Source organism: Ictidomys tridecemlineatus, chromosome 3 (genome assembly GCF_052094955.1).
Source record: "Ictidomys tridecemlineatus isolate mIctTri1 chromosome 3, mIctTri1.hap1, whole genome shotgun sequence".
NCBI lineage: Eukaryota > Metazoa > Chordata > Mammalia > Rodentia > Sciuridae > Ictidomys > Ictidomys tridecemlineatus.
The window spans coordinates 86,926,266-86,950,923 of record NC_135479.1 but is presented as its reverse complement, the minus strand read 5'-3'; the positions used below and the strand labels follow the sequence as shown (position 1 = coordinate 86,950,923).

The window sequence follows — 24,658 nt, the reverse complement described above, 5'->3', positions numbered from 1 at the left end:
GAGTGGCTCAGTCCTGGGTAAGGGTCTTGGCAGAGAATTCAGCTCTTGTGGTCTCTGAAGGCAAGTTTACTGTTCTCAAGAGAAGCAAGATCAGGGTTCTGTGGCTTATGAAATGATGGCCCAGTCGTTGTTGGTGCCATGAGGAGGTGTGATCATTATAATGCAATATTCATACAGTTAAACATTTTTTTTAAGTTTAATTTCATTTTAGCTTATCAGTGGTAAAATCCCCACTGGCATGTCATTTAATTTGCTTTCCATGCTAATGATGATTCTGAAGCTTTTTACAGAAATGATTATATGGTAATACCAAATTTGATGGTGGATTCAAGCCATCATTTACAGTAATAGGATCATAACAAAGCTCTCTGGGGTGTCCATTCTTGCAATACTGTAATAAAGCCAGCCATTGTGCTGCTTCTCCTTTGCTGTGGGGCACAGAAGGAGTGAGAAAAGAGGGATAACTCTCCTTCTCTAGTCCAGAGCCAGGCCTCAGACCCTGGGGTGACAGTCATGGAAAGACACGTTAAAGCTTAATAATTAAGAAGAGAATTCTCACTATGCTGGCTGCTTAATATTGAAATAGATTGCAAGGTGAGGTGATAAGTTCCCCTTCAATCGGTGACTTCCCCATAGCTGGTCGAGCCAGCTTAAGAATGCCCACCCAGGCGTCCCCACCTGTTCTAGTCAGCTTTTCCTGCTGCTCTGCCCCAAAGACCTGCCAAGCACAATTAGAGGAGGAGAAGTTTATCTGGGAGCTTCTGGGTTCAGAGTTCTCAGTCCATAGATGGCTGACTCCATTGCTGTTGACTGCAGGGGAGGCAGGATGTCATGGCAGAAGAGTGTGGTGGAGGAAAGCAACTGGGAATGTGAAGAAGCAGAGAAAAAGCTCTTCTCATCAAGGACAAAGTATAAACCCACAGCCCCAGTGACTCACCTCCTTCAGCCACATCCTGCCAGCCTTCAGTTACCACCAACTTAATCCTTGTCAGGAGATTTATACACAGATTAGGTTAAACCTCTTAGAACCCAATTGTTCCTCCTCTAAACTTTCTTGCATTGTCTCACACATGAGCTTTTGAAGGGGACACCTAACCAAAATCATAATACCACCATAGATGATGTTCTTTTTGTTACCCAGGGGCTTAGCTCTTGTTGCACACACAGCACCTCCCATCTGGGGCTCAGGGTTGCCCCTGAGCCGAGGGAGACCAGATGACTTGCTGCCTGTTTTGAAATCTTAGTTTCATCATAATGAACAAACAGCCAGCTATGAGGTCAGGCATGTCCTTTTATTAGCTCTTAGAAGACTTCTGTTGGAAAGCTCAGAGGCACTGGGGACATTCATCCGCCACCTCCTCAAAGAAAATGGTGAGAAAAATACATCTCCATGTGTGATATATATATGTCTCTTCTGTGGCACATCTCGGAGGGTTTCTGCAGGACTCAGAAGCGCTTCTGAAGGGCAGACTGGATGTTCTTCAGCAGGCCCCACTTAGCTCGCGTCTTCCCACGCCCGTCGGGTGTCACCACCTGCAGGGAGAAGCAGACAGCCTTGGCACCAGCTGTGGAGGAACAGCAGCTCCAATGAGCCCAGCCTTACCATGCCAGACACTGCACACACAGCTCTGAAACCCTCAGGTCCTCCTCAAGAGCACGTGCTGTCAGCCCCAGTTCAGAGACTAAGAAACCCAGGCTCAGAGGACCAGATAGCTTTCACAGTGTGCTGGGGCCGAGATTCCACAGACCAGGTCCTGCTTCCTTCAAGGCAGCTCACATAAGTGCCTTGAAGGTGGGTGTTGGGGCTATACCCTAGGTGGGCTCACCCTAGAGTAGCCCCGGCATCTTCTACTGGCCCCTGGAACTTGCTGATATGTTTGATTTTCTTACCAGAGTGAAAGCACCGTGACTGGGGGATGGGAGAAATGACTGTTTTTCAACTCCATAGTCCCAACACTGGTGATGGTAAAGAGATATTTCTTAGAAAAGGTTGCACTGGGTGTGAGTGCTAAGCAGGACTCTCCTAGAAATCTCCCTGACTGCTTAGATGTGACTCCATGCCTTGCCTTTAAAAGGTGGTGGTTTCTCTGCCTCTCCAGTCTGGCAGCAGTCTCATTCCTTCCTGATCCTCACTCACTGAATACACATTTAGGGAGTCAGGTTAAGACCCTGGGAGGAAAGATTTCACTGGGTAAAGCGCTCTGCCTGGAATGAGGGCTTGTGGGACAGGTGGGGTAGGGTGGGATGTACATGGTGAAGAGGAACATTTATACTAAGCACAGAGTCTTCATGTACAAAGCTTTTACCTTTCTATATTTGTTTACAAAGGAAAAGGGCAAAAATAAATTAGATACCTACTAGCATTATGCTCTCTACTTTTATAAAATTTATTTTTGGTTTTAGAGAAAACAAAGGGAGGTAAAGGTCATGTTATATACATGACATTATCTATGGCTGGGTAAAAATGGAAATAATGCATAAAATAACTTTGAAAAAAAAAAGTAAGGTAAGATATGCACACAGAACCATCAGGGCAATAAGGAAAGGGTCACATGGTACGAGCAGCTAGGATCTGACTCTTATGGAAAAGGAGGATTTGAACTTTTGCCTCATACAATAGTCAAGATAGACAAAGACAGATTGTGTGTGGCATGAGAATAGGACAGGGAGAGCTGAGGTGTGTCTGTGAACAAGGGGACCAGATAAACAGAAGATAGAAGCAGAAAGACAGAAATTGGAATAAGTCATTGAGATTATACTTGACGTCCCCTCCCTTGTCCCAAATGCATTGGGCTCATATTGCTTTCCAAATGAATCCTACCAAACTTGTAAGATAGAGCTGCTTTAAAAAATAGGAGAAGAGCAAAAGCTTCACAGCTTCTTTTATTAAGTCACTGAAATACTGATTCTAGAATCAGATAAATAATACAAGCAAAAAATTATAAACCCAGTTCATTTATTATTACAGATGTAATAATCTAAATTAAAAGGGAGCTAACTGAAGTAGTTATTGAAGTAGTATATTAAAAATGACACATGGTGATCATGTAGGGTCTATTCCATGAATGCAAGTAGAATTTAGCATCAGAAAAATCCTTCATTGAAGGTTAGATTATAGCTCAATGGTGGAATGTATGCTTAGCCTCTACAAGGGCCTAGGTTTAATCTCAGTCAACCACAACAATAAAAATAAAATAAAAAATAAATCAGTCATTTTAATTTATGCTATGAAAAAAGGCCTAAAGGAGAAAAACTGTCTCATGTAACACACAAAAAATGAATGTTTCACTATGCACATGTTCTCAGAAACTTAGAAGAAAATTTCCTTAACTTATTAAGGTTTACATACCACAAAATCAAAAACAATAATTCATTGAAGTAACTTAAAGATGAGGAATATGACAAAGAGACCTGCTATCTCTGCTTCCATTTTATGTATGACTCAAGGCACTCACCAAAGCTATTAGGAAAGAAAAAGAAATACAGGTTTAAATTTTGTAAGGCAAGAGATAAAAAACACCATAATTTATAGATGATATGATCAAATGTTTGGGGAAAAAAGAATCAACAGGTTAGATTCTCAGAATGTTAATATAAAATTTTTAAAGATTTCTCAAATCAAGATTAGTCAACAGACAGCAACAGTCTTAATTCCAAACCAGAAATCCATTAGAAAAATAATGAAATAGAAAACAACATTTATAATATGAACAAAGTTTGTAAACAGTTTTATTTATTTTTATTGGATACATTTAAGGTATGCAGCATGATGTTTTGATATGAATATAGATAGTGAAATATAATTATAAAAATCAAGCAGATTAAAATATGTGTCACCTCATATAATGATTCCTTTTGTGTGTGTGATCAGAGCACCTAAACTTTTAGCAAATTTCCAGTATACAATACAATAGTGAACTATAGTTTTTATGTTGCATGTTAGCTTTCTAAACTGTATGGTTTACCCAGGAATACATAGTACTGCTACAGGGAAAAAAAAACAACCCTAGCAAAGCCCATATAAGATAGTTTGAATAAATGTCCAGATATTCTTCAAAAATATCAATATTAATTTTCTCTTAATTACCGACTCAGTGTCTTCCTAGTCAAATTCTATCTGGAGTGTTTTTTTAATGGATTAAATTTACTTACTCCAAAACTTCTGTAAAAGAATAGAGCTCTATGATTATCTAAATAGATCATAAAAAAGAAAGAAGGGTAATGGAGATACTTAACTGAGTAGTTCAAGTTCATCAAGATAAGGTACAAAGCTGAAGTTAAAAAACAATAAAACAGTGTGGCTTTTTTTTTAGTCAGCTTTTTTTTTTTTTTTTTTTTTTTTTTTTTTTTTTTTTCTGCTGTGACTAAAAGGATCCAGCCAGAACAGCTATAGAGGAGGTAAAGTTTATTTGGGGGCTCATAGTTTCAGAGGTCTTAGTTCATAGAATGCCAACTCCATTGGTCTGGGCTCCAGGTGAGGCTGAACATCATGGTGGAAGAGTGTGGCACAGGGAAGCAGCTTGCAGGGTGATCAGAAAGCAGAGAGTCTCCACTCCCCAGATACAAAATATATACCCCATAGCCACGTCCCCAATGAACCACTTCATCCAGCCACACCCCACCTGCCCCCACTTACCACTCAGTTAACCCCTTCAGGGATTAATTCACTAATTAGGTCAAGGCTATAACCCTATCACTTCTCCTCCAAACCTTCTTGCATTGTCTCACATGTGAGCTTTTGGGGGACACCTCACATCCAAACCATAACAGACATTGACATAAGAACAGTCCATAGATGAACAGGACATAATAGAGACTTAAGGGGACTTAATGTAAGGTTAAAGTGGCACCTTGGTTTTAGACTCAGAGAAAAGATTGCTTTTTAGGTGGTTTTGGGGAAACTGGCTCACCAGATGGAAAAACAAGAACTTTCTACTTAGCATTGCATTCAAAGTTGAAGTCTGTATGGATTAAAGAACTAAATTTGAAATGTGAAACAGCAAATTTAATAAAAGAATATATAGAAGATTACCTTTTGGATCTAAGGGAAAGACTTTTAAAACAAAACTTCAAAAGGTCAAACCATAAGGAAAAAAAATAATTGACTTTGATTATATGAAAGTTGAAGATTTCTGCTGTTTGATGAAGTACACTATGACCAAAGGAAATAGACAAATGCCAAAAGGGGATAGTGTATTAGCAATGTCTAAAGCCATTGTCTAGCATATGTAAGGGACATCCTGCAAATCACTTGGGAAAGGAAAATACAGTAGAAAAACTGGCAAGGGATATTCACAGACTATTCACTGAAGAGGGAATCCTGAAAACTTACCTATGAGATGAAATTTAAAACATTAAGGAGATACCACTTTATAACAATTGGGTTAGCAAAAGAGTAGAAAGCTAGATCTCACTGAATGTGGGTGGGGCTTAAGTCATGGGGCCTCATCTGTTCCTCATGGAAGTATTCATGAATGTGGGCAAATTAAATACCCCACTGTCTATGATGTGGCAGTTTCACTCATTGAATATTCTGACATGGGCTAAATGGTCCCTCCAAAATTCTTATGTTGAAGTCCTACCCTCAGGAGGAAGCAGCCCTGTTGACACTGTGTGTAAATTTCTGTTTCAGCAACCCAGTCTGAAGCCTGTTGTTATGGGAGCCCTAGGAAATTCATATGATAACTCAGGGATGTTTTTCTGTCCAATGCCACCCTCAAGGTGTCCCAGGTAAGGCTGCTCACTGTAGCATTACTGGTGGTCACCTGGGCGTCCATCCTGGATGAGTAGATGACACACATCAAAAATAAGGGACACATCAATATTTATAGCAGCTCAATTCACAAATAGCTTAACTATGGAACCAACCTAGATGCCCTTCAACGGATGAATGGATAAAGAAATTGTGGTATATATACCCATAGAATATTACTCAGCCTTAAGGAATAATGAAATTATAGCATTTGCAGGTCAATTGATGGCTCTAGAGAATATCATGCTAAGTGAAATAAGCCAAACCCCTCAAAGAAGTGGATGCTAATCCATAATGAGGGTGGGTGGGTAAGGAAGAATGAAGGAGCTTTAGATTGTGCAGAGGGGAGGGGAAGGGATGTGGGGATGGGAAAGACTATAGAATGAGACAGACATTATTACCCTATATACATGTATGATTATACTCCCTGGGTGACTATACCTTGTTCAGTCAGAGGAAGGAGAATTTGTACCCCATTTTTGTACAGTGTGTCAAAATGCATTCTACTGTCATGTATAACTAATTAGAACAAACAAAAAATTAGAATAAAAAAATAAGGGACAAGATGGCCATGAGGACAGGGATGGATCATAAAAACACAGTATTAAGAGAAAAAAGAGGGAAAGAAACAAAGCAAGATATTCGACACTCTACCTGCTATTTCTGGAAATCAGTAACACATTAAAACACAATATGCCTCATGCAAGAACACATAAAAACAAAAAGACACACATAAAACGACAGATGTCACAAAAAGGAATATGTAAATAAGAAAAGCACCTTGCATAGACCAGTGTTAATTGATCATGAACTGACGTCTATTATTAATTAAACCCTTTGTGTATGAGATGAAATAAAACTCAGGTCCAGCTTGACTGAGCTTAAGTTATATGCTTATATGCGCTGCAGGGTTCAAATGTCTCTGCAGGGCAGGTAGGGAGGGACCAGTAAAGTTTGACTGACATGTGTCAGAGGCTCTTTAGAAAACAATAAATTCTAAGGAGATAGGGAGTGCAAAGGATGTAGGTATCATTTCAGACCCACAGTGACCATGTGGGTGGCTGTGGGGTAGTTTTTAGAGTGTAGAATGGTGGTAGTCACTCAGATTGTCCTCCAGCCTCAACCCTTGACAGTGAGTGGCTCAACCTGGGGAGACAGTCTGCAGCAGGGAAAGAGGAAGAGCTGGAGGGGGAGGCCCAATGGCCAGGAACCCCTGTTCTGAGGCCGTGGCTCCAACAGGAGCAGCAGCATGCAGAGACCCAAGGACTACCTCCTGAGCACCCGACATGCCCAGTTGACAGACTGAGAAGGGCTTTGAGATGCTGGGTGGGAACAGGGGTGGCTGCATTTCCTGAAGAGCTATAGGGAAAGACCTGGAAAGCACCAATTTGAGACTTTTGTTGGCCTTGAAGTTTTACCTCCAAATTTGGTGTCATCTAGGAACTCAGTTTACAGATTGTGGTAGGAGAGTAATCTCACAGATGTCCCTGTCCTAATCCTAGAACCTTTGAATACACTATATTAGGTAGCAAAGGGGAATTAAGGTTGCTAGGCAGTGGGTCTCCAGGTGGGGAGATCCTCTTGGGCCATCAGGTGGATCAGGTCATTGCAAGGCTTCTTCAGGTGTTAGGTGGAGGTGGCGGAGAGCCATAGGGATGCAACATGAGAAGGACTCTGAGTCCTTCTCATGCTGCTGGCTTTGGAGATGCAGAAAGAGACCATGAGCCAAGGGGTGCAGGTGGCCCCTAGAGACTGGTAAAGGGGAGGAAATGGATTCCTCCTTAGACTCTCCAGGAGGAATGTAGCATTGCTGATGCTTTCATTTTACCCGGGGAGACCGTTTTGGACTTCTATCTTCACAACTGTAAGGTCATATATCATTTGTATATGGCAGCAATAGAAAACCAATACACTGATGCACAGTTTGATTTTGTCATGGGAAGACTTCATGGAAGTTAGCTGAGGCTTGACATGAGCAGGAGCCAGTCAAGTGAGACAGTGTGTTCACAAAAGTGTGAATGGTGGTCAGCAGGTGTGCACAGGACTGGAGGAAGATCTGGAGTGAAACTGAGGCCAAAGAATGCATGACTTCTCTGAGAAGGTGTTTCTCTACCCTTCAAAGTTGACAGTGAGGCTCTTTGATGTTAGAAGCTGTCCACTGGCGACATGGGCAAAGAAGATTGAGTGAGACCAGCATGGTGCCTGTCTCCATGGAATGTACGACCTACTGTACTTGGGACTTGCACCCAGATACATGAGCCCCAGCCTAATGCTCTTTCCCATGTATCTTCTAGCTCTCATATAAATAAAACTTTGGCCTTCCCTGCTGTTGACTTTGACAACATTCTTCTGGAGTATGTCCCCAGGGGTGAGCCCACCCTGCCCCAAACCTTGTTGTATCTGTTTATGGCATAGGTGGACAAAGGCTCTGGCTTTGGATACAGACTCAGGTTCCAAGTCAGTCCATCCTTGATCTTTTAGGAGGCTGGATGTTTTCCTTTCCTGAGTCTCATTTTCCTCATCTGTAGAATGGAGCAGTAAATCCCTCCATGCTAAGTGGTTTGGATGATTGGGGATAATGAGTCTACAGAGTCTTATGCAGAGTTGACCTTTAATTGGGACCTTTAACGAAAGTCTTAAGGTTAATCTTCCCATTGCATGCCCTATACTCCAAAGAAAACCTCTTAAAAAAATCAAAAAGTCTTAGACTATGCAAATCAAATATAAAAGGTGTTATTTTGCTTCTTTTACAAAAGTGCATATGGATGGAAATATTGCATTTTGGATCAGAAATGAGTCTGCTTCCTCTTTGCAGCATTTAAATGAAACCTTTCAGGAATACCTGCATCGTCCTGATGCCAAAGGAAAAATTTTCGATTTTATAGGAAAGAGCTAAAGTCATTACTTTTATGAAGCTTTGTAAATGTCATTCAAACACACCATCTTATTTTCATTTGCTTCTGAAGCCTTTACTTATGCAAATCATGACAAATGTTAAGGAAACCAGTGTTTCCCCCGGAATGCTAATATCACCACCAAGAAGGGAGGAAGATGACTGCCAAAGGGAAAATCTATATTGCAGCTCCTCGAGTCAGATAAAAATGAAGCTTCCAGAAAACCTCATTAATTAGGACTCCACTCATTTAGATATTGTGTTAAAAAGCAAAGGGACTGAAATGCATTTCCTTCTCTTATGGGGGAGGGTAAATTAAATTGCATAAACACAATTTCAGGGGAATGTTATTCCTCGACTGATTATATAAAACATTTAGCTTTCGGGCATCTTATGGTACTTTGTAATTATTAATTTTATTTATCAATTTACTTCTTCACTTTTAATGTAGACATTCATTCATATATTCATTTGTTTGGCCACATTTTCACTCATGTATTCACTCAATAACCATTAAGAACTGCTAGATGCAAACTGCTGTGGTAAGCATCGTGGGAAATAGAAAGATGGATTAGCTGTGAATTTTGTTCTCAAGGAGTTCGGTAGTTTCAGAGGAGCCACAAAGTAACCGCCTAAGAAAGACCCAGAAGGGTGAGATGGCGTATGGAGGACATGCTCCTGTCCCACTGCCCCTCTATTCCTAGCACCTAGAAATGACAGAAGATGCATTTTTAAAAAATGTCATGACAGCACCAAATGCTCTTTATGGGCAAGATATGGAGGGATTCTTAAAAACTCTGAGAAGGCAGAGATATTAAAGGAAAAAAATCCATAGTGAAGAGGACACATCGCAAAATGTGGCATCAGCTATGGGGCATTCCATGCTCTGAAGAGAAGGGTACCAAGGATAAGGGGGAGCCAATTACTGGGCAGGGCTATGGCCAGCTGCAGGGGTGGAAGGACCAGGCGGGCTCTCTCATCTCCCTCCCATGCAAGTGTCTGATCTTGGAGTTGGGGTGATGTGTATGTGGGTGCTGGGCTCCGGAAGCCATGCATGATGCCAGTTGCTACCAAGAGCAAAGCCTGCCTTGCCATACTTCCTGTTTCCCCCATGCCTAGAGGCAGCAACCAATCAGATGCATTTCCTCAAACATCTGACCAAGGAGACAGAGTGGGGCCCGGGAGATGCTCTCTGGCCCTGGAGTTGAGATCACACAGAGGTTGGACCAAGATTGTCCCAAATCACATTCAAGAAAAATTTAGGGAAGCAGAAATTAAGGGCTAGGCAAAAATGGTACAGATTCAGAGAGAAGCAGAGATAAGTAGGAGGCAAGGAGAGGCAGAGGGAAAGAGAATTCAGGAAGGGAATTGATGACTTTCCAGTCCCCTTGGGAATCAGTTCAGAGGTATATACTGGCAGGGGTCTCATGAGACTTCCTTTTCTACGGCATCAGTTTCCTGTTTGTAAAAGCTGAAATGAATGGACTTGCCCTTTTTCCTTCTAAAGAATTTCTGATTAAGACACAAGCTAAAGTCCGATTCCAAAGAATACCATCATGGCTCTCCAGCAAGATAGCTCTAGGCAGTCTTGATATTTTTTGCCTTGTCTTTCTCCTTTTAATATCAATAAAATTATAAGTGTGTGTCCCCTGGGGATATAAAGAAGAATCAGCTTTGCATCATAAAGCAGATAGTAGCAATCTGGCACTTTTTTTGAGGGCGGGACCTACTTGACGGGCTTAATGGCTACTCTTAGCTTTCAGATAAACAAAAAATGATTATTTTTAGTATGAATGGTCTTAAAATTTATATGGGACAAACTTATACTAAAAAATTTATCTATGGTTTTGTGAGAAATTCAAATTTACCTGGGTGTCCTGTATTTATATTTGTTCAATTTAGCATTCTATCTTTGCTTAGGGACAGCACTCCATTTTAATTTTTCTTATACTTCAATTATTATTTTTCTCACACAACAATTATTCATTTACTAGATATATCCTGAGCACCTTGGAGGCTGGAGTTATGCCTTATTTTCCTTTGAATTTCTGCTTCCTGATGCCAGACCTGGAACAAATGGTTTATGAATAAAGCAGAACTTAAAATTCTCAGCCCCATTTGCAAAGTCTGGGTGAGGCCAGTAGCCCCATTTACTGCTGTGAGTTACAGATTTCTTGAGCTTAGAGGGAGAGTTCTTCTGGGTTCTGTGATCTCATAACCATTCTAACAGAGCCACATCCAGAGGCCATCAAGACAATCTATCCGAGAAACAGTGTGCACGGTACCTTACAGATGTCACTCCACTGTCCAGGACCATTGTCATTGATGGCTCTCACTTTGAACAGATATTCCGTGTTGGGCGTTAGATTGTGTAGTTCTATATTCTGCTGCATTATGTCCCGAATTTGTCCACAGAGTTCTGTCCGCACATTGTTAGGAGGGGTAGTGACGAGTTCATAGAATTCCATCTCAAAAGAGTCCACGTCTTCTGTTGGGCACGTCCAGTAAACCTATGGGAGAAATGAACATGTCCATGTGGTGCTAGCTGTACTGGTCCACACCACTCAGCCTTCTTTCCCATAAAGATTTATACTGTTAACAATCTGTGGGGCAACTAACCCCAGCCCCTGTAGCTGCTGAGGGCTTTGTATTAGACCCTGTGCCACAGGCTTGGATGAGCCTGGCTTGGTGCTTGTGATGGCCTTCAGAAACAGAAAAATGCTACTCTGGGGTTTTATTGTCAGTCAACATGGAGTTGACAATTATCCTTTAGGCACCACTAACAAAAGCAGCTACTATTTACTGAACACCTGCTATGCATCAAATTCCGTGTCAGGCATTACCATCCTTGATTCACGTAATCCTCACAACTCCAGGAAGATGGACTGTATTATCCCATTTTGTAGACCCAGAATGGATACATTTAGCAAATTTCAGTGGAACCACAGAATCCTTTAAGATAAAGAGCTTAACTATCCCAATCCCTATATTATACCCAAGGAACTATCCAGAGTGGTGAAATGACTTATCCAATAATGGTGAATCCATGATCATATTCAAAACACAAAATATCAACTCCTGGGAAGAGATATATATTAACAAGTCTCAATTAGCAGATGGTATCTGGGATTACAGTATCTTATAATAAATGTATTTTCAAAGCAGATATCTAATGCTTAAAATTTTAATGTTATGAGAGAAAATTTACCATTTTACAGGTATACAAATTTTACAAATGAAGTTATAAAACTTAATAAAAATTAACATAATTTTTTCTGACTATCAAAACAAACATACTTATTGTAACTGGAAAATACAGAAAAAGTAGAAGGGAAAAAAATAAGTAATGCTCATAATCCTGCAATCCAGTTAGTTCACTGTTATATTTTTCTAATATTGGAATACACACAAATATGCAAATACTTTTAATTTAGATTATGTTGTATTGATTCCTTCTTTCTCTCACTTATTGTATTTTATATATTTTCTTGATCATTAAATATTCAGCAAAGCACCGTCTTTAAAAACTGCTCCATAAATAATTGACTCCTTCTACAGCTGAACATTTAGGTTGTTTCTAATTTTATACTCTAATAATAAATACTGCAATGAACACATTTGGACATGAATCTTCATTTGAATTTTTAATCATTTCTTAGAAAGGAATTTCAGGAAATAAAGTTGAGTTTAAAAATCTCTAGGGTTTTTACAAAACATATTAACAATTTACAAGAGTATTTTCTATGCCAGAATCTTAAACATTTGAGAGAGTCGTCAATACAGAGTTTATCTTTTACAGGGTGGAGCACCATGATTCACACGTGAGCTCCATCCCACAATTCTAATAGGGATCAGTGAAATTTTTACATCAAATATCACTGTCTGGCAGTAGTGTCCCCTCTTGATTGTCAGTGACTTGACTGCTTGTTCTGGGTAGGCCCTCTCCTATGTTCATTCTGGGAGGACTGATAGGTGGCATGGGGTTACTATCCCAAGCCCACATAGAGAGCAGTCCCCCAGCCCCTTTTCGTTACAGCGTGATCCTGCTAACTCCCAAAGAAGTCTGAGTGGACTTGGAGATGAGACTTACTGCCATCCATGAGCTGATGTCACCCACAGTGTAGGCCTTGCTGATTTAGTACCATTTGGATATGCAATTTAGCTGCTAAGTTATGTGCACCTCTTATAGGAAAATCAGGGATGCTTTCTTATAGCATCTGGGAGGACATGTTCTACCTCACACTGAATGGTCATTCTAAGTGTCAGTTATAATAGACACCAATCATAGAGGATGACACTTCAGGAGAATGGGAGATAAGTTTGCCTTGTTTCTGACCTTTGTTTTCTTATTTTTAGACCTTCCTAAGTGCAGTCTGTAGATAGCAGCATTGGCAACACTTACAAGTTTTTGAGAAGCACAGTTTCAGGCCCCACTGAAAGAGAATCTGCATTTTAGCAAGATCTCCAGGAGCAAATTAATGTTTGAGAAACACTAGTTTAGACTTTGAGGATACTAATCGTACTTAGGGGTATTCCTAGATTATGGGGACAAAAGATGGGCTCTGCCACATGGAAGCAGGCCATAGGCTGGTGAGGGAGGTAGCCCTGCAGGGACCCTGAAAAAGAGGCAAGACACACTCTAATGGGAAATCAGGCTACATGTTTTCTTTTTTGCCTCTTTGAATTTTAATAAAGTATTTCATAAGCAATTCACTTTAGGTTCAGCTGGATTGAATATTTGTCCATGTCAGGTCAGGAAGGTCAAAGGGGAGTCATGTCTCTTGAGGTCAGATCATGAAAGTTGTGGAGAACCATGAAAGACCCCACTCTCCACCTTTCCCCTCACTAAACAAAAAGTATCTCAGGAGATATGAGTTTTAATTCTGTTGGGGATGATGCTCCAGTTGTTCCAAATCATGATGAGTCTGGCTATTTTCTTGGGGGAAGGTAGCAATTTGGAAGAATCCAGGGTAGACAGGTAATGGAACCTGGGTTTCTGACTTGTTTCTGCACCTTTCCTTTGGGAAATGTTTCACTCTTCAAGCAGTCTCTTCAAACTCCTTTGGTCCCAACTTGGGATCTCTTTCAATACAGGGGCCATCTTTACAGGGGAGTGGGGCTTTCCAATGCATTTGTGACTATGAGCTAAATACACGGTTTGGTTTAAGCCAACCTTGGAAGATTTCAGGAACTTCCTATTTTTGAATGGGCTGACCACACAGCCCAAAGAAGCAGAGAGGGTTGACCAGATCCTAGAGGTCAGAATGGTATGGACACCCTTTCCCAACTACCCACTTCCCTCCTGTGCCCTATCCCTCCCCATTTCTTACCTTGGCAGCTCTTGGATACACCAGGGTCTGGTAGATAATGATGGGGCCTGGGGTCTTCACAGAGGCGTCATTGAACGAGTACCAGTTGTGGAAGCTGCTGCTGTTCTGAGGGGCCTGGTTGTCGGCCGTGGCACTCCAGTAAGTGTAGAGGCCATCTGTGGTTTTGGCGGGAGCAGCAGACTGGGCTCTCCCACAGACCTCAGGACCCCCCTTGGCCTTCTCTGAAGCAGTGTTGAAGGACAGTAAGGAGGAGCTTCGCTGGTATATCTGCTGGTTGCCAAAGCTGTGGGTACTAAATGTGACCTTCCTGGCAATCATCATTTCAGAGTGCATGGGGTAGGGGGAGGGCAGAGAATCGCCTGAGGAGCATACCTTCTTGGGTCCTGTGGGGAAGAGCTGGTGCATGGCGCTGGAGAGCTCAGCAAAGTCCAAGGGCATGCAGTGCAAGGAGTGCAGCCGTAGATGGGGGTCAGGCCTGAAGGTGCTCTGGATGCCATCCTCGATCTGGTCCACCAGGATCTTGGCCGACTGCAGAAAGGCTACCTGGCCTGTCTCCTTGAGGGCCTCCTTGGAGTAGGCTATGAGGCCATCCATTTCGTTCACTTTCATGGTCGTGACGTACACATATTTCTCAATCTCCTTCTGCCTGGACACTTCTAGATTCTCTATCTGCTCCATGATGTTCTTCTCCTTTTCGTGAAGAATGCTGCGCAGCTTGAGAAACCCATTTCTGATCTCTTTCCGCTTTGCCTCCTTGTCAGATTTAAAACTGTTTTTTAAAATGTTGAACTCCATGAGGTCATTATCAATTTCATATCGGACTGCAAAACAACCAAGTTAGTTTCTGTTAAAATGTTCCTCTGCCCATGGACTGGGGCTGGAGCTCAGCGGCAGAGCGCTTGCCTAGTATGTATGAGGCCCTGGGCTCTATCCTCAGCACCACATAAAAAGAAATAAAATAAAGGCATTCTGTCCATCTACAACTACAAAAATAAAATAAAATAAAATAAAAAAGCTCCTCTCCCCAGATGGCTCAGCCACAGCAGGCTGCGGCAAACACCCTGGGCTTCAAGGACTGAGGGAGCGAGAAGGGAGTCACTTGTGGCTGGGCTGAAACAGGAGCTTCTCTTCTTGAAAATTCAAGAAGGAAAGCTCCCTCCTCCTGGCCTCCTCCTCTAGTTCTTCCCTCAAGCACAACCACCCTCTCCGGGCACCTTCTCTGGTCAAGGTGATCCCTGTGACCTTGAAGCTGAGATTACAAGCTCAAGGCCACCCCCCATGTTAGTTTCTACCAGATTCCACTTGGTTGCAGGTTGGACTGGAGATGAGGTGAAGGCACAAAGTTACTGGGCCTTCTCTTTCCCTGCAGGAAATCTAAGCTTTTGCAGTGGCAGGAGATGAAAGTTCTGATAACTGCTTGGTATTATTATTTTTTCATCTATTTAGGTGCATTATAATTATACATACTGGTGGGATTTGTTATCTGATGACTATTTGTAAATGCTGCCTAGTCTCATTCACCAGGAATCCAAAACCAAACAACAGCAGGAAATTAGCCACAGTTTTCCTCCATGGAGACAGCTAGCTCTCTTACACACCCTTTTTCTCTCTCGAGATTCAGCTATGTTCCCTTTCTTGCCTTTTCCCCATTCGTTTTCAAGACAGGGTCTATTGTCACACTTGAAGGAGAACAAATTCACCCTGGACCTTCTTATGTGGCATTTGGATCTTAAGTTCACCTAGTTATTCAGTCAACAGACATTAGGAGCCCTGCTACATACTGTCTTTTTAGGCACAAGAGATACAGGTGTGAATAGGAGAGGGCACCTCTCTTCATACACCTGACGGTACTGCGATAGGAGGATGCATGGGAGAGTGAGCATGAGGCCCATCTCCAACCTTTGAGATGAAAATATTTGTTGATTTTAGAGGGTTGTAGGCATAGGGGTCTCTATGATAGGTAAGATTCTCCACATAGAAGGCCACTGCTACACGGAATGGGTATATAATCCTCATCAAATTTTATTTAATAGTGAGGATTACTGGATTTATTTTGCTTGGCTCTTAACATCATCCTTGGTCCACAGGAAGCTGGGCTTCTGTGAATAGTGGCCATTGTAACAATGGTGTGCATTGGAGTAACAGAAAACATAGGGTTCCACTGGAGCATGAGAACAGGGACCACAGTTGCCACCATGAGCAGTAAGGGAGAGGTGGTCAAAAGTGCTTGTAATACCTTTGTAATATCTCTGGGGCAAATGTCAGCAATGTCACTTTCTGGCCTATTCCCCAAAGCCCCCAGCTCTTCCCACCTTCTCCCTTACATGAGGCCATGCAGATTAGGCTGAAGGGAAAATCCTGGGGTCTAATTTCATCTAATTTCATCAGGGGCTTCAAAGTGCTCCTTGAACTCCCCAAATGCAAGCCTACTGTGACTTGTGGTATCTGAAATTCTATGTTATGCATTATTTTCTTTCACTAGTCAATAGCAATCCTTTGCTAATGATACTTTGGTAGGAAATTTCTGGCTTTATTGGGAATTAGTTAAGTTGATTAGAGCAAAGTCTGGAGGGAGTATAAAAATGTCTTAAATGAGCAAGAAGAGGCAGCACCAGGAGAGAAGAACAGAAAGACAGGGTTTGTTGTCACACTTGAAGAAGAACAAATTCATCCTTCATATAGACCCCATATAGAACAAATTCTTCTATCAATAGACCCCATATAGACCCAAACCTTACAAATATGATGGCTTAGCAAGAGCTGGAATTAGAGAAAAGGCAAATCAAGGTCTTTTTCAGGCAACACTGAAAACTAACTACTATTTATTAAACATTTATTATGGACCAGATCCATGTATTAACATATATTATACATATTATGGACCAGATCCATATATTATCATATATTACATGGATCTTCCTATACAGTAAGCTATTATTCCCATTTATAGATGAGGAAACTAAGGTTCAGAGGGGTTAAGTGACTGCCCAGAGTCATGTGGCAAGTAAATAGGAGAAACTGGATCCTGTCCTGAATTCTACTTTTTTGGTCCCAAAGACTATGTTTTTGTGTGTGTGTGTGTGGTGGGGTGGTAATCAGAGATTGAACCCATCAGCGCTCAACAACTGAGCCACATGCCCAGCCATTTTTAAAAACATTTTATTTAGAGACAGGGTCTTGCTAAGTTTCTTAGGGCTTTGCTAAGTTGCTGAGGCTGGCTTTGAACTCCCAATCCTCCTGCCTCAGCCTCCTGAGCTACTGGGATTACACCACCACACCTGGCTATGTTCTTAATTGCACCTGTTATCAGCTTTCTCTGAGCACCAGAATCACCCTGGGGGCTTTAAAAACACTGTACTCTCACCTTACTTGCTGATATTCTGAATCAATTGGCCTAAGTTGGGGCCCAGAAATCCTGGTGAGGCAGTTTCCAGCTAGATTTGGAATCTATTCCAGGGAATCTCCTGGGGCTCTTGCTTTAAATACAGATTTTAATGCAATAGGCCTGGGTTCAAGCTGGGATCTTGCATTACTAACAAGCCTGGGTGATGCCTGTGTTGCTGGTCCCCACACTTTGAGTAGCAAGGAACTAAATTTTTGAGCTTCCTCAGTGCAGTGGTTCTCAATCTCAAATGCATATTACAACACAATGGGGAGCTTTAAAATTATCCCTGTTGCTCAGCCTATTGGGACGGACAAGGGCATAAGTTGTTAGTGAAACTCTTGAACTGGATCTTCTCTGTAGGGCCCAGAATTTTTTTTTTTAAACAAATGTGCTCAAGTCACCTGCTTTTGAATAACCTGGAGATGTGTTCAAAAATGCAGATTTATGGTACTCCCTATATGTGAGCCCAGTGGTCAAGAACAAGTTCAAACTCTGATTCCAAAATGTTGCTTTTGTTCCTTCAGCATTGATGAACAGATTAAATTATTTATCTATATCTGATATCTAATTTACCTATCAGCCCTGCCACCTTCTCAGTTTCTGGGCTTCCTTGAATTTGTGCTGGTATTGTCCCTCAACCTTGAATTGAACTTGGCTGTCTGACTTTCAGGTGTTCTAGATTCCAAGAAAACTATCTTAGTGTTGACTATCCTGTGTTAAGGACCCAGGTTACCTACAGCTGCATGGGAGCCACAGAGACTGTAGGCAGAAGTTCCTTCCCCATATTGAGACCCCAAAGAATCTGGTCAAGTCCTGGTTTGGGCAGGCAATGAGTCCCACCTCAAGAAAACCTTTTAGGAGCCAACCATTTTTCTGAGCAATGGGCCTCCTGCAGGCTTTCTTTAACATAAGACTCTCCTGTTGGAGGTTCCCAAGCTGAAGACAGTGTCAGTTATGTTCCCAGTGTGTGTCATTTGAGAAAATCATGTCACTCCTGAACTATCCAGGCTGCTGAGAGATCCTGGGCGACAAGAACAGGAACAAAATCTGTCTCCAACTCCCCTTAATACCTAGTGGGACCTTTCTGTGTGCTCAGGGCAAAGCCACCCCCTCCCTTGTGTTTGGGCATGTTGTTGCAGTGGGCAGCAAAGTACATGGCAAAGGGAAGGGGCTGGCATGATCTGGTGCCCCTGGTCACTGCCAGTAGGCCACTCCTTAAGGAAACAGACTACAGAAGTTAGGTTAGATTTTAGATCATGGCCACTGTTCAACACAGAGTGGGTTGTCAAATGAGTGCTGTGGCATTAATGTGGATAATGGAGTCAGATCTATGGGGTCTGCCTCTTATTAGCTGCCTCGTGTCGATTATTTCCTTGAAGCACAGTTGTCTTATCAATGGAGAGGATTTTGATGCCCTGTATTGTTGGATGATTGAGATGGGACATGACATGTTCCCAAGGCTTACGCACATCTGCCTTCTGTTCCTGGAGGAAAAGAGGATGCCCAGATTCCTCATACCTAACCAGATGGAGATATAGCCAGAAATTATGGGGCACTTTACAGGACTTTATGAACTATTATTGTACTTGTTTCCATGATAGAAGCCAAGGTCAGTTTTCCTTAGAGAGACCACAACTAAATTCTATTAGCCAATATAAACAACTATGAACAGCCATACTCAGAAAAGACAAGGCATTGACTAGAATGTTCTTGGCTATTTTTGAGTTTCCCCATAATTATGTCTTAGTTATCAGTTCATTTACTTTGCTGTCTGCAACTCTGGGGAAAAGTTCATGGGAGGAGGAGAATTTTAAAATTGAACTGATTCTCAGCATTAGCTTATTTATTTCCCTTTTGCAGACTAAGGGGAGGGGGGGATAGAAATCCAAGTTCACTGACAAAACACCTTGAAAAGGGTTACAGAGCTTCAGGACACTATATGATCATATTCTTCATTTTTCTTGGGAAAATGAGGCAGGCCAAAAGGACATAAAGATCATAACCAAGATTATAGAATTGTTATGCCCTATGCCAGGTAGATTTTTTTTGGGTATGCTTATAAAAAAGCATATTTAATCCTCACAGCAACCCAGTGAGGGAATTACTAGGCTAATCCCATTTTATAGATGAGGAAACCGAGCCGCAGTGAGGCTGTGGCTGGTGGAAGCTGTCAGGTGTCGACACCCGGACTTGCAGGGAGCTTGGGTTTCCCAGGTCTGGATCCCTCCACGAGGTGGAGACCAGGCTCTCTCTAACGGATGGCCCCAAGCCACCTTCCCATCAGGCCCTGAATTAGGAGGGGGTGAGAAGTGAAGCAACACCTGCTTTGAACTTGGCGATGGCACTGAAGAGGGCGGCGGCCCTCTCGGAGCAGGCGTCTATGAGGCTGATGGTGTCGTGGCCATTGTGGAAAGCGATCTTGCAGAAGGTGCAGAGCAGCTCATTGTCGTTGCGGCAGTACTCATTGATGCGGCTGGACGGGTGGTGGATGCAGATCTTCTCATCCTGGTCCTCAGGGCTGGTGTCCACGAAGACGTGGTCCTGCATGGCCACGTCCGCGTGGAAGGCCTTGAGACAGTCGTTGCATAAGTTGAGGCGGCAGGTGGTGCAGCGCTTGTAGGCGATGCGGCGGCTGCGGCATACCTGGCAGTTGATGGGTCCCGAGGAGCGGTCAAAGCGCCACCGGAGGTAGCCATGCTCCTGCATGTAGCGCTTGGTGAGGCGCCCGCGCAGGTAGTTCTCAGGCAGCTGCATCTTGTGGCTGTAGGGCATGCAGTGCGAGCGGTTGCACACCGGGCAGATGAGGATGAAGAAGTTCTCCGTGACCTCGGCGTGTTTCTGCAGGTGCCGCAGGCACTTCTCGCACAGGCTGTGGTTGCAGGGCAGCATGAACGAGTGCAGGCGCAGCCGGTTGCACATGGGGCAGGTGAGGTGATCCACCAGGTGACTGCTAGCTGGTAATGACCTCACCTCATCCAACTGTGGGTCGCTGCTCCCCACCCGCAGGGCAGTCTTGGACCTGAAAGGAGACACACAGGGCTTCAGGAGACAGGCTCAAGAGCTGGCTCCATTTCTCAACCTCTGCCAGTTCTGTTGCTGGGCAGCAGCTGAGGGGGGTAGGGAGGACATGGGCTCCTGCAGGAAGCCTGGTTTCCAAGCCTGCCTCCACCCCTTTTGTCTGGGTGACCTCAGGTAAGAAAGTAACCTCTCCCTGTCTGTTACTTCATGAAGTTGGTACCCAGGCCACTGAGTTTCTTGAGAGGATTAAATTTGAATTTAACACCTGTAAGGACCTAGAGCAATCCTCGTAGGACTGTAGCACTCCAATTACTTGCGGTTATTTTTTGAGCAAGGAAAAAGCAGGACACTGGCCTGGCACTGACAGATAGGCCTTGGCATTCTGCTGGACATTGGTACTATCCCAGAACACCAGCATCAGACAGGGCCCATGTGTGACTGTGAGAGATTAGGGCAGAAGCAAGACCACTTCCTCAGGCTGGAACTCAGACAAGAACAGTGTCCAAACCACAAAAATGACCCAGCATCCTCTTATCAGAATTAATGGGAACGAGTGCTGCTTTTTTTTTTCCCCTCAATTACAGCTCTAGGCTCACTCTGTTCTTCCCACCTTCTAGATAAGATTTATTAAGATAACCAATAGAAAAATTACCTCCATATCCTAAGAAGAGTCCAAATCCTATTATAACTTACTGATGCTTTCTTACCAAGATAACGTACACTGGCCCAGGAGATGTGTTCTCACCTGTTGCAATGAGTCAGTGAATCCGATCTTGCCAGTTACAGGTGTACACTTATGCTCTGTCTGGGGGGCACTGACATTGTCACTATTATTGTATGTAGGATGGGACACAGGGGAGGGTGACTAAGTGTCCTTCTCATGACACCAGGAGGTCAATACCTGGGCCAGGCCTAGAACCCCTATGGTCTGACTCTGGAGGATCAGGGCCTGGGCTCCTGGGGCACTTCAGATGGGGCACCACTTCAGAGCTGCACATTTGACAAGGGTTTCTGAAAATCTCATCCTCTGTTTCCTTCTTTATAATTGAAGCCCACAATGTTACTTCCTTCATGAGGTTGTCAGGAAGTCTAAAAGAGGGAATCTATATGAGGTGCTTAAGTGCTGGCGGATAGTAAGCTTCTACAGTGACTCCCCTCTGCAACCACCCCCTAATGTACACAGTAGAGAAGGAACTAGAGTCAGGTCTAGGAAAGCATGCACGTCTACTGTTGTGCATGTAAAGGTTCTTTGTCTAACATCTCAAGTTCATATATTTAATTATAAGAACTACAAAAGGAGGGATAACGTCCTTGTAAATTCAAGTGCACAGGCTTAAGTTACAGTCAGAGCAAAAGCAGTTAATGAAAATAAGTGATTTGGCTATGGGAACGGAGGTGGGGACAGCGACACCCTTTCTGACTGTCTGTGTCTTTTCTCTGTTCACAGAATGTTTGGTCTGGACCCTAGCTAGCTGGGCTTCCTTTGCTCTTACCTTCTCACCTTCTCTGTGTCTCTGTCTTCCCTGGCCAGGGGCCTGGGTCTGGGAGCCCAGGCAATCAGAGCATTTGCCAAGCAGCCTGGAGAGACTGAGAGCCGCTCACTTCTGCAGGCTCGGGCACCTGGAGCTTCATCCCTGAGCACTGGGAAGCTGGGTCCAGCCTAGGGGCCCACTGACCTCAGTTCTTTTTCCTCTCTGCCCCGAAGCCTCCTGTGTGGGCCCCTAGGGACAGGCCAGTCATACATGGGGGAGCAGATAGCCTTTTTCACTTAATAAAAACATAGGACTCTGAGAAGCGGGGTAGGACGCACAGGGGAACTGCGTAAGAAGTCAGAAAGAGGGAGGGAGGGAAGAAGGGAAGGGTTGTGAGAGGAAAGAGTGTGTCCAGGCTAGGGGACAGGTGTCAGTGGCCCAGAGAGCTGCAGCAGAGATGGAAAAGGAAGGGAGAAAGAGAGGCCAGGGGGAGAGGAAATCAGAATAAGGTGGGATGGCCAGCTGAGCAGGCGTCAGAAGCTGGGAGAGGAGCCTTGGGAGATGGAACACAAGCGCCCCAGGCCCCTGGCACCTGATAGCCTCTTGCCCACCCTCCCAAAGATTCAGGTGTGGAATGGGCATTCAGGGACCATGCTTCCATGTCAAAATAAATCCCCAAGCCCAGCATCCTGACTTCTTGCTGAACCCTCCTGCCTCTGCTCTCTGCATAGATCCCCTGCCTCTCCCCAACCCAGGCCAGTTCTCTTTGCACCTGGTTCTCTCTGTCTCACCTGGCTGGCAAGTCTCCCAGCGTCCCCCTCGCCCCCTCCAGGCCATTGGGCACCTTGAAATTACCTGAAGAGCATTTGCCAAGCAGGCTATGTTGCTTTGGATGCCCCAGTCACATCCCAGATTAATACAATCAGAATATTTAGGGTGGGGACCAGGCATGGATAGTTTTTAAAGATCCCCAGGTGATTTCAATCAATTTACAGCAAAATTTGGGAGCTACTGATGCCTAAGGCATCTTCCCAAAGCACCAATTTCATCCCTCTCCATTTGAAATGGGCTCAGGGACTCTCCAAGGCTGGGCAATTGAGAGAGAAGACAGGAGCATGCACATTACTGTCCACACCTTAGAATTCCTGGATTGCATGCAGAATCTCTAGATTCTCTATTCATGCAAATATCATGAGAAGGCCCTGGTGAAGAGTAACATTTATTGAGCATCTACTAAGTGCTGAAATATATAACGAATCATATTCTTCCCCCAGATTCACAAAAGCTTTGCACACAGAATATTGCTTTTCCAGCCTTGAAAGCCTTAGAATCTGCCTCCCAGTGTTCTGTCCCTCCTAATCGTGTCACTGAACTATGAACTTGCCTCCTTGAAGAAAACCATATAGAAGCATCTGAGATTCTTATCTAGGTTCCTGGGGTCAAAAGTGGCCCATAGAAGTTCTTACTTTTCCAAATATGTTGCAAATATCAAAAGTGCTTACAAGGAAGAGGAACAGCAGTTCATATTTGACTGTCACATAAGAGACGACAAAGCACATACATTAGTCCTCCTACCACCACGACATGACAGGTGTCACTGTCTCCATTTTGCTGTATGGCACTTTAAAGTGCAGATAGTAGGCTCTGGGTTCAAATCCTGACTCTGCATCCTACTAATTGTGTGATCCTAGGCAACTCCACCTCTCTGAGATTCCCTTTCCTCAGGGTTCAGAGGCACAGGGAAAGGTTAGGGGGGTCACACAGGCAGTGGCTGGCGGTTGCTCACACACTCAGCCTTAGCTATGAGGATTCTGTACAGTAGAGGGAGTGGGGCTCAGAGGGCCAGCACCCATTTGCATGGTTAACAGAGCTTGGATTTGGATCTCAGTGTCACTTGGTTAGTGGCTGTTTAGGATACACTGATTTACTACAGAATTCTTGCTCCTCTCTTTCCAGACTTAGAAATGGACTCAGGGAAACACTGGTCTGTCCTGGGCACCCCTCCACTGGTGTGAGGTCCCCTGTTTTCCTGAGCCAGTGGGAACCCACATGGGTGCCAGCACTTACGAGGTGCGAATGCTCTTGAGGCGACCTTTGTGGAAAGTGACGGTGGCGTTGCGGCAGCAGCGGCTCTCATAGTAGTAGCACTTGATGTTGCCGGTGGCCGTGCAGCAGCACTTACAGTTGGGGTCATTGGCCCAGGAGCAGCAGCACCAGTGGCAGTTGGGGTTCTCAGCGCAGGTGCAGTGGCAGAACTGGCAATTCCGCTCGTCCTTGTAGGGGCAGGGGAAGCAGGTGCAGTTCCGCTCCGAGGTGAAGATGAACTTGCAGCACAGGCAGGAGCACAGCCGGGGACAACACCTCTGCCATGTGCAACACGGGGAGCAAACGCACATAGCGGTGTCTACGATTTCCGCCATGGTGGCCACCGGGTCCCCAGGGACCCTGACACCTCCTCTACCAGAATCCTCCTGTCCGTTCTACGATGCAAGGTCCCGGTCCTCTCGTGAGGTAGTCAATTTGGGGGTTGCGAGAAGCTGGCTATTGATGGGACCTTCACAGGTGGTGTCCCTACAGGAAGCTCATGGGCTGGCATCCACATCTAACAGCTGGGGGCATTTGCTTATGTCACAATCCCTGCTCCCCACCATATCTCACCATGCAGGGCAGGGAGCAGGGACACTGGGGGAGGGTGGTAGGTGGGTTGACAGACACTTCTGTGCTTCCCCTGGACCAGCTCCAGAGCATGGTGATGCAATAAGCATCCCGGAGGCTTAGCTGTCACTTGTCACCTTTCAGGTTACGGGG

At 44.0% G+C, this 24,658-nt stretch overlaps 1 protein-coding gene and 1 long non-coding RNA gene across 2 annotated transcripts in view; one reads left to right on the top strand and one right to left on the bottom strand.

The window, feature by feature from the left end:
• LOC120884317 (uncharacterized) overlaps positions 1-24,658 on the top strand; it is a 67,770-nt gene that overhangs the window by 14,034 nt on the left and 29,078 nt on the right. The window lies entirely within an intron of this gene.
• On the bottom strand, positions 1,322-24,270 carry Trim42 (tripartite motif containing 42). Its single transcript, XM_005328024.3, has 5 exons — positions 23,918-24,270; positions 19,682-20,379; positions 13,976-14,796; positions 10,931-11,155; positions 1,322-1,533 (listed from the first exon to the last, which is right to left on the bottom strand). The coding sequence occupies exons 1-5, from the start codon at positions 24,268-24,270 to the stop codon at positions 1,447-1,449; spliced, it is 2,184 nt and encodes a 727-aa protein (XP_005328081.1). The 3' UTR covers positions 1,322-1,446.

What these genes read in the sequence shown, in the direction of transcription:
- Trim42 (XM_005328024.3), bottom strand. Translation starts at nt 24,270, where the DNA reads ATGGCGGAAATCGTAGACACCGCTATGTGCGTTTGCTCCCCGTGTTGC. An exon ending in CTCAAGAGCATTCGCACCTC is followed by an intron (nt 20,380 to 23,917) that starts GTAAGTGCTGGC and finishes GTCTCCTTTCAG; the next exon opens with GTCCAAGACTGCCCTGCGGG. An exon ending in TGTATCCAAGAGCTGCCAAG is followed by an intron (nt 11,156 to 13,975) that starts GTAAGAAATGGG and finishes TTTCTCCCATAG; the next exon opens with GTTTACTGGACGTGCCCAAC.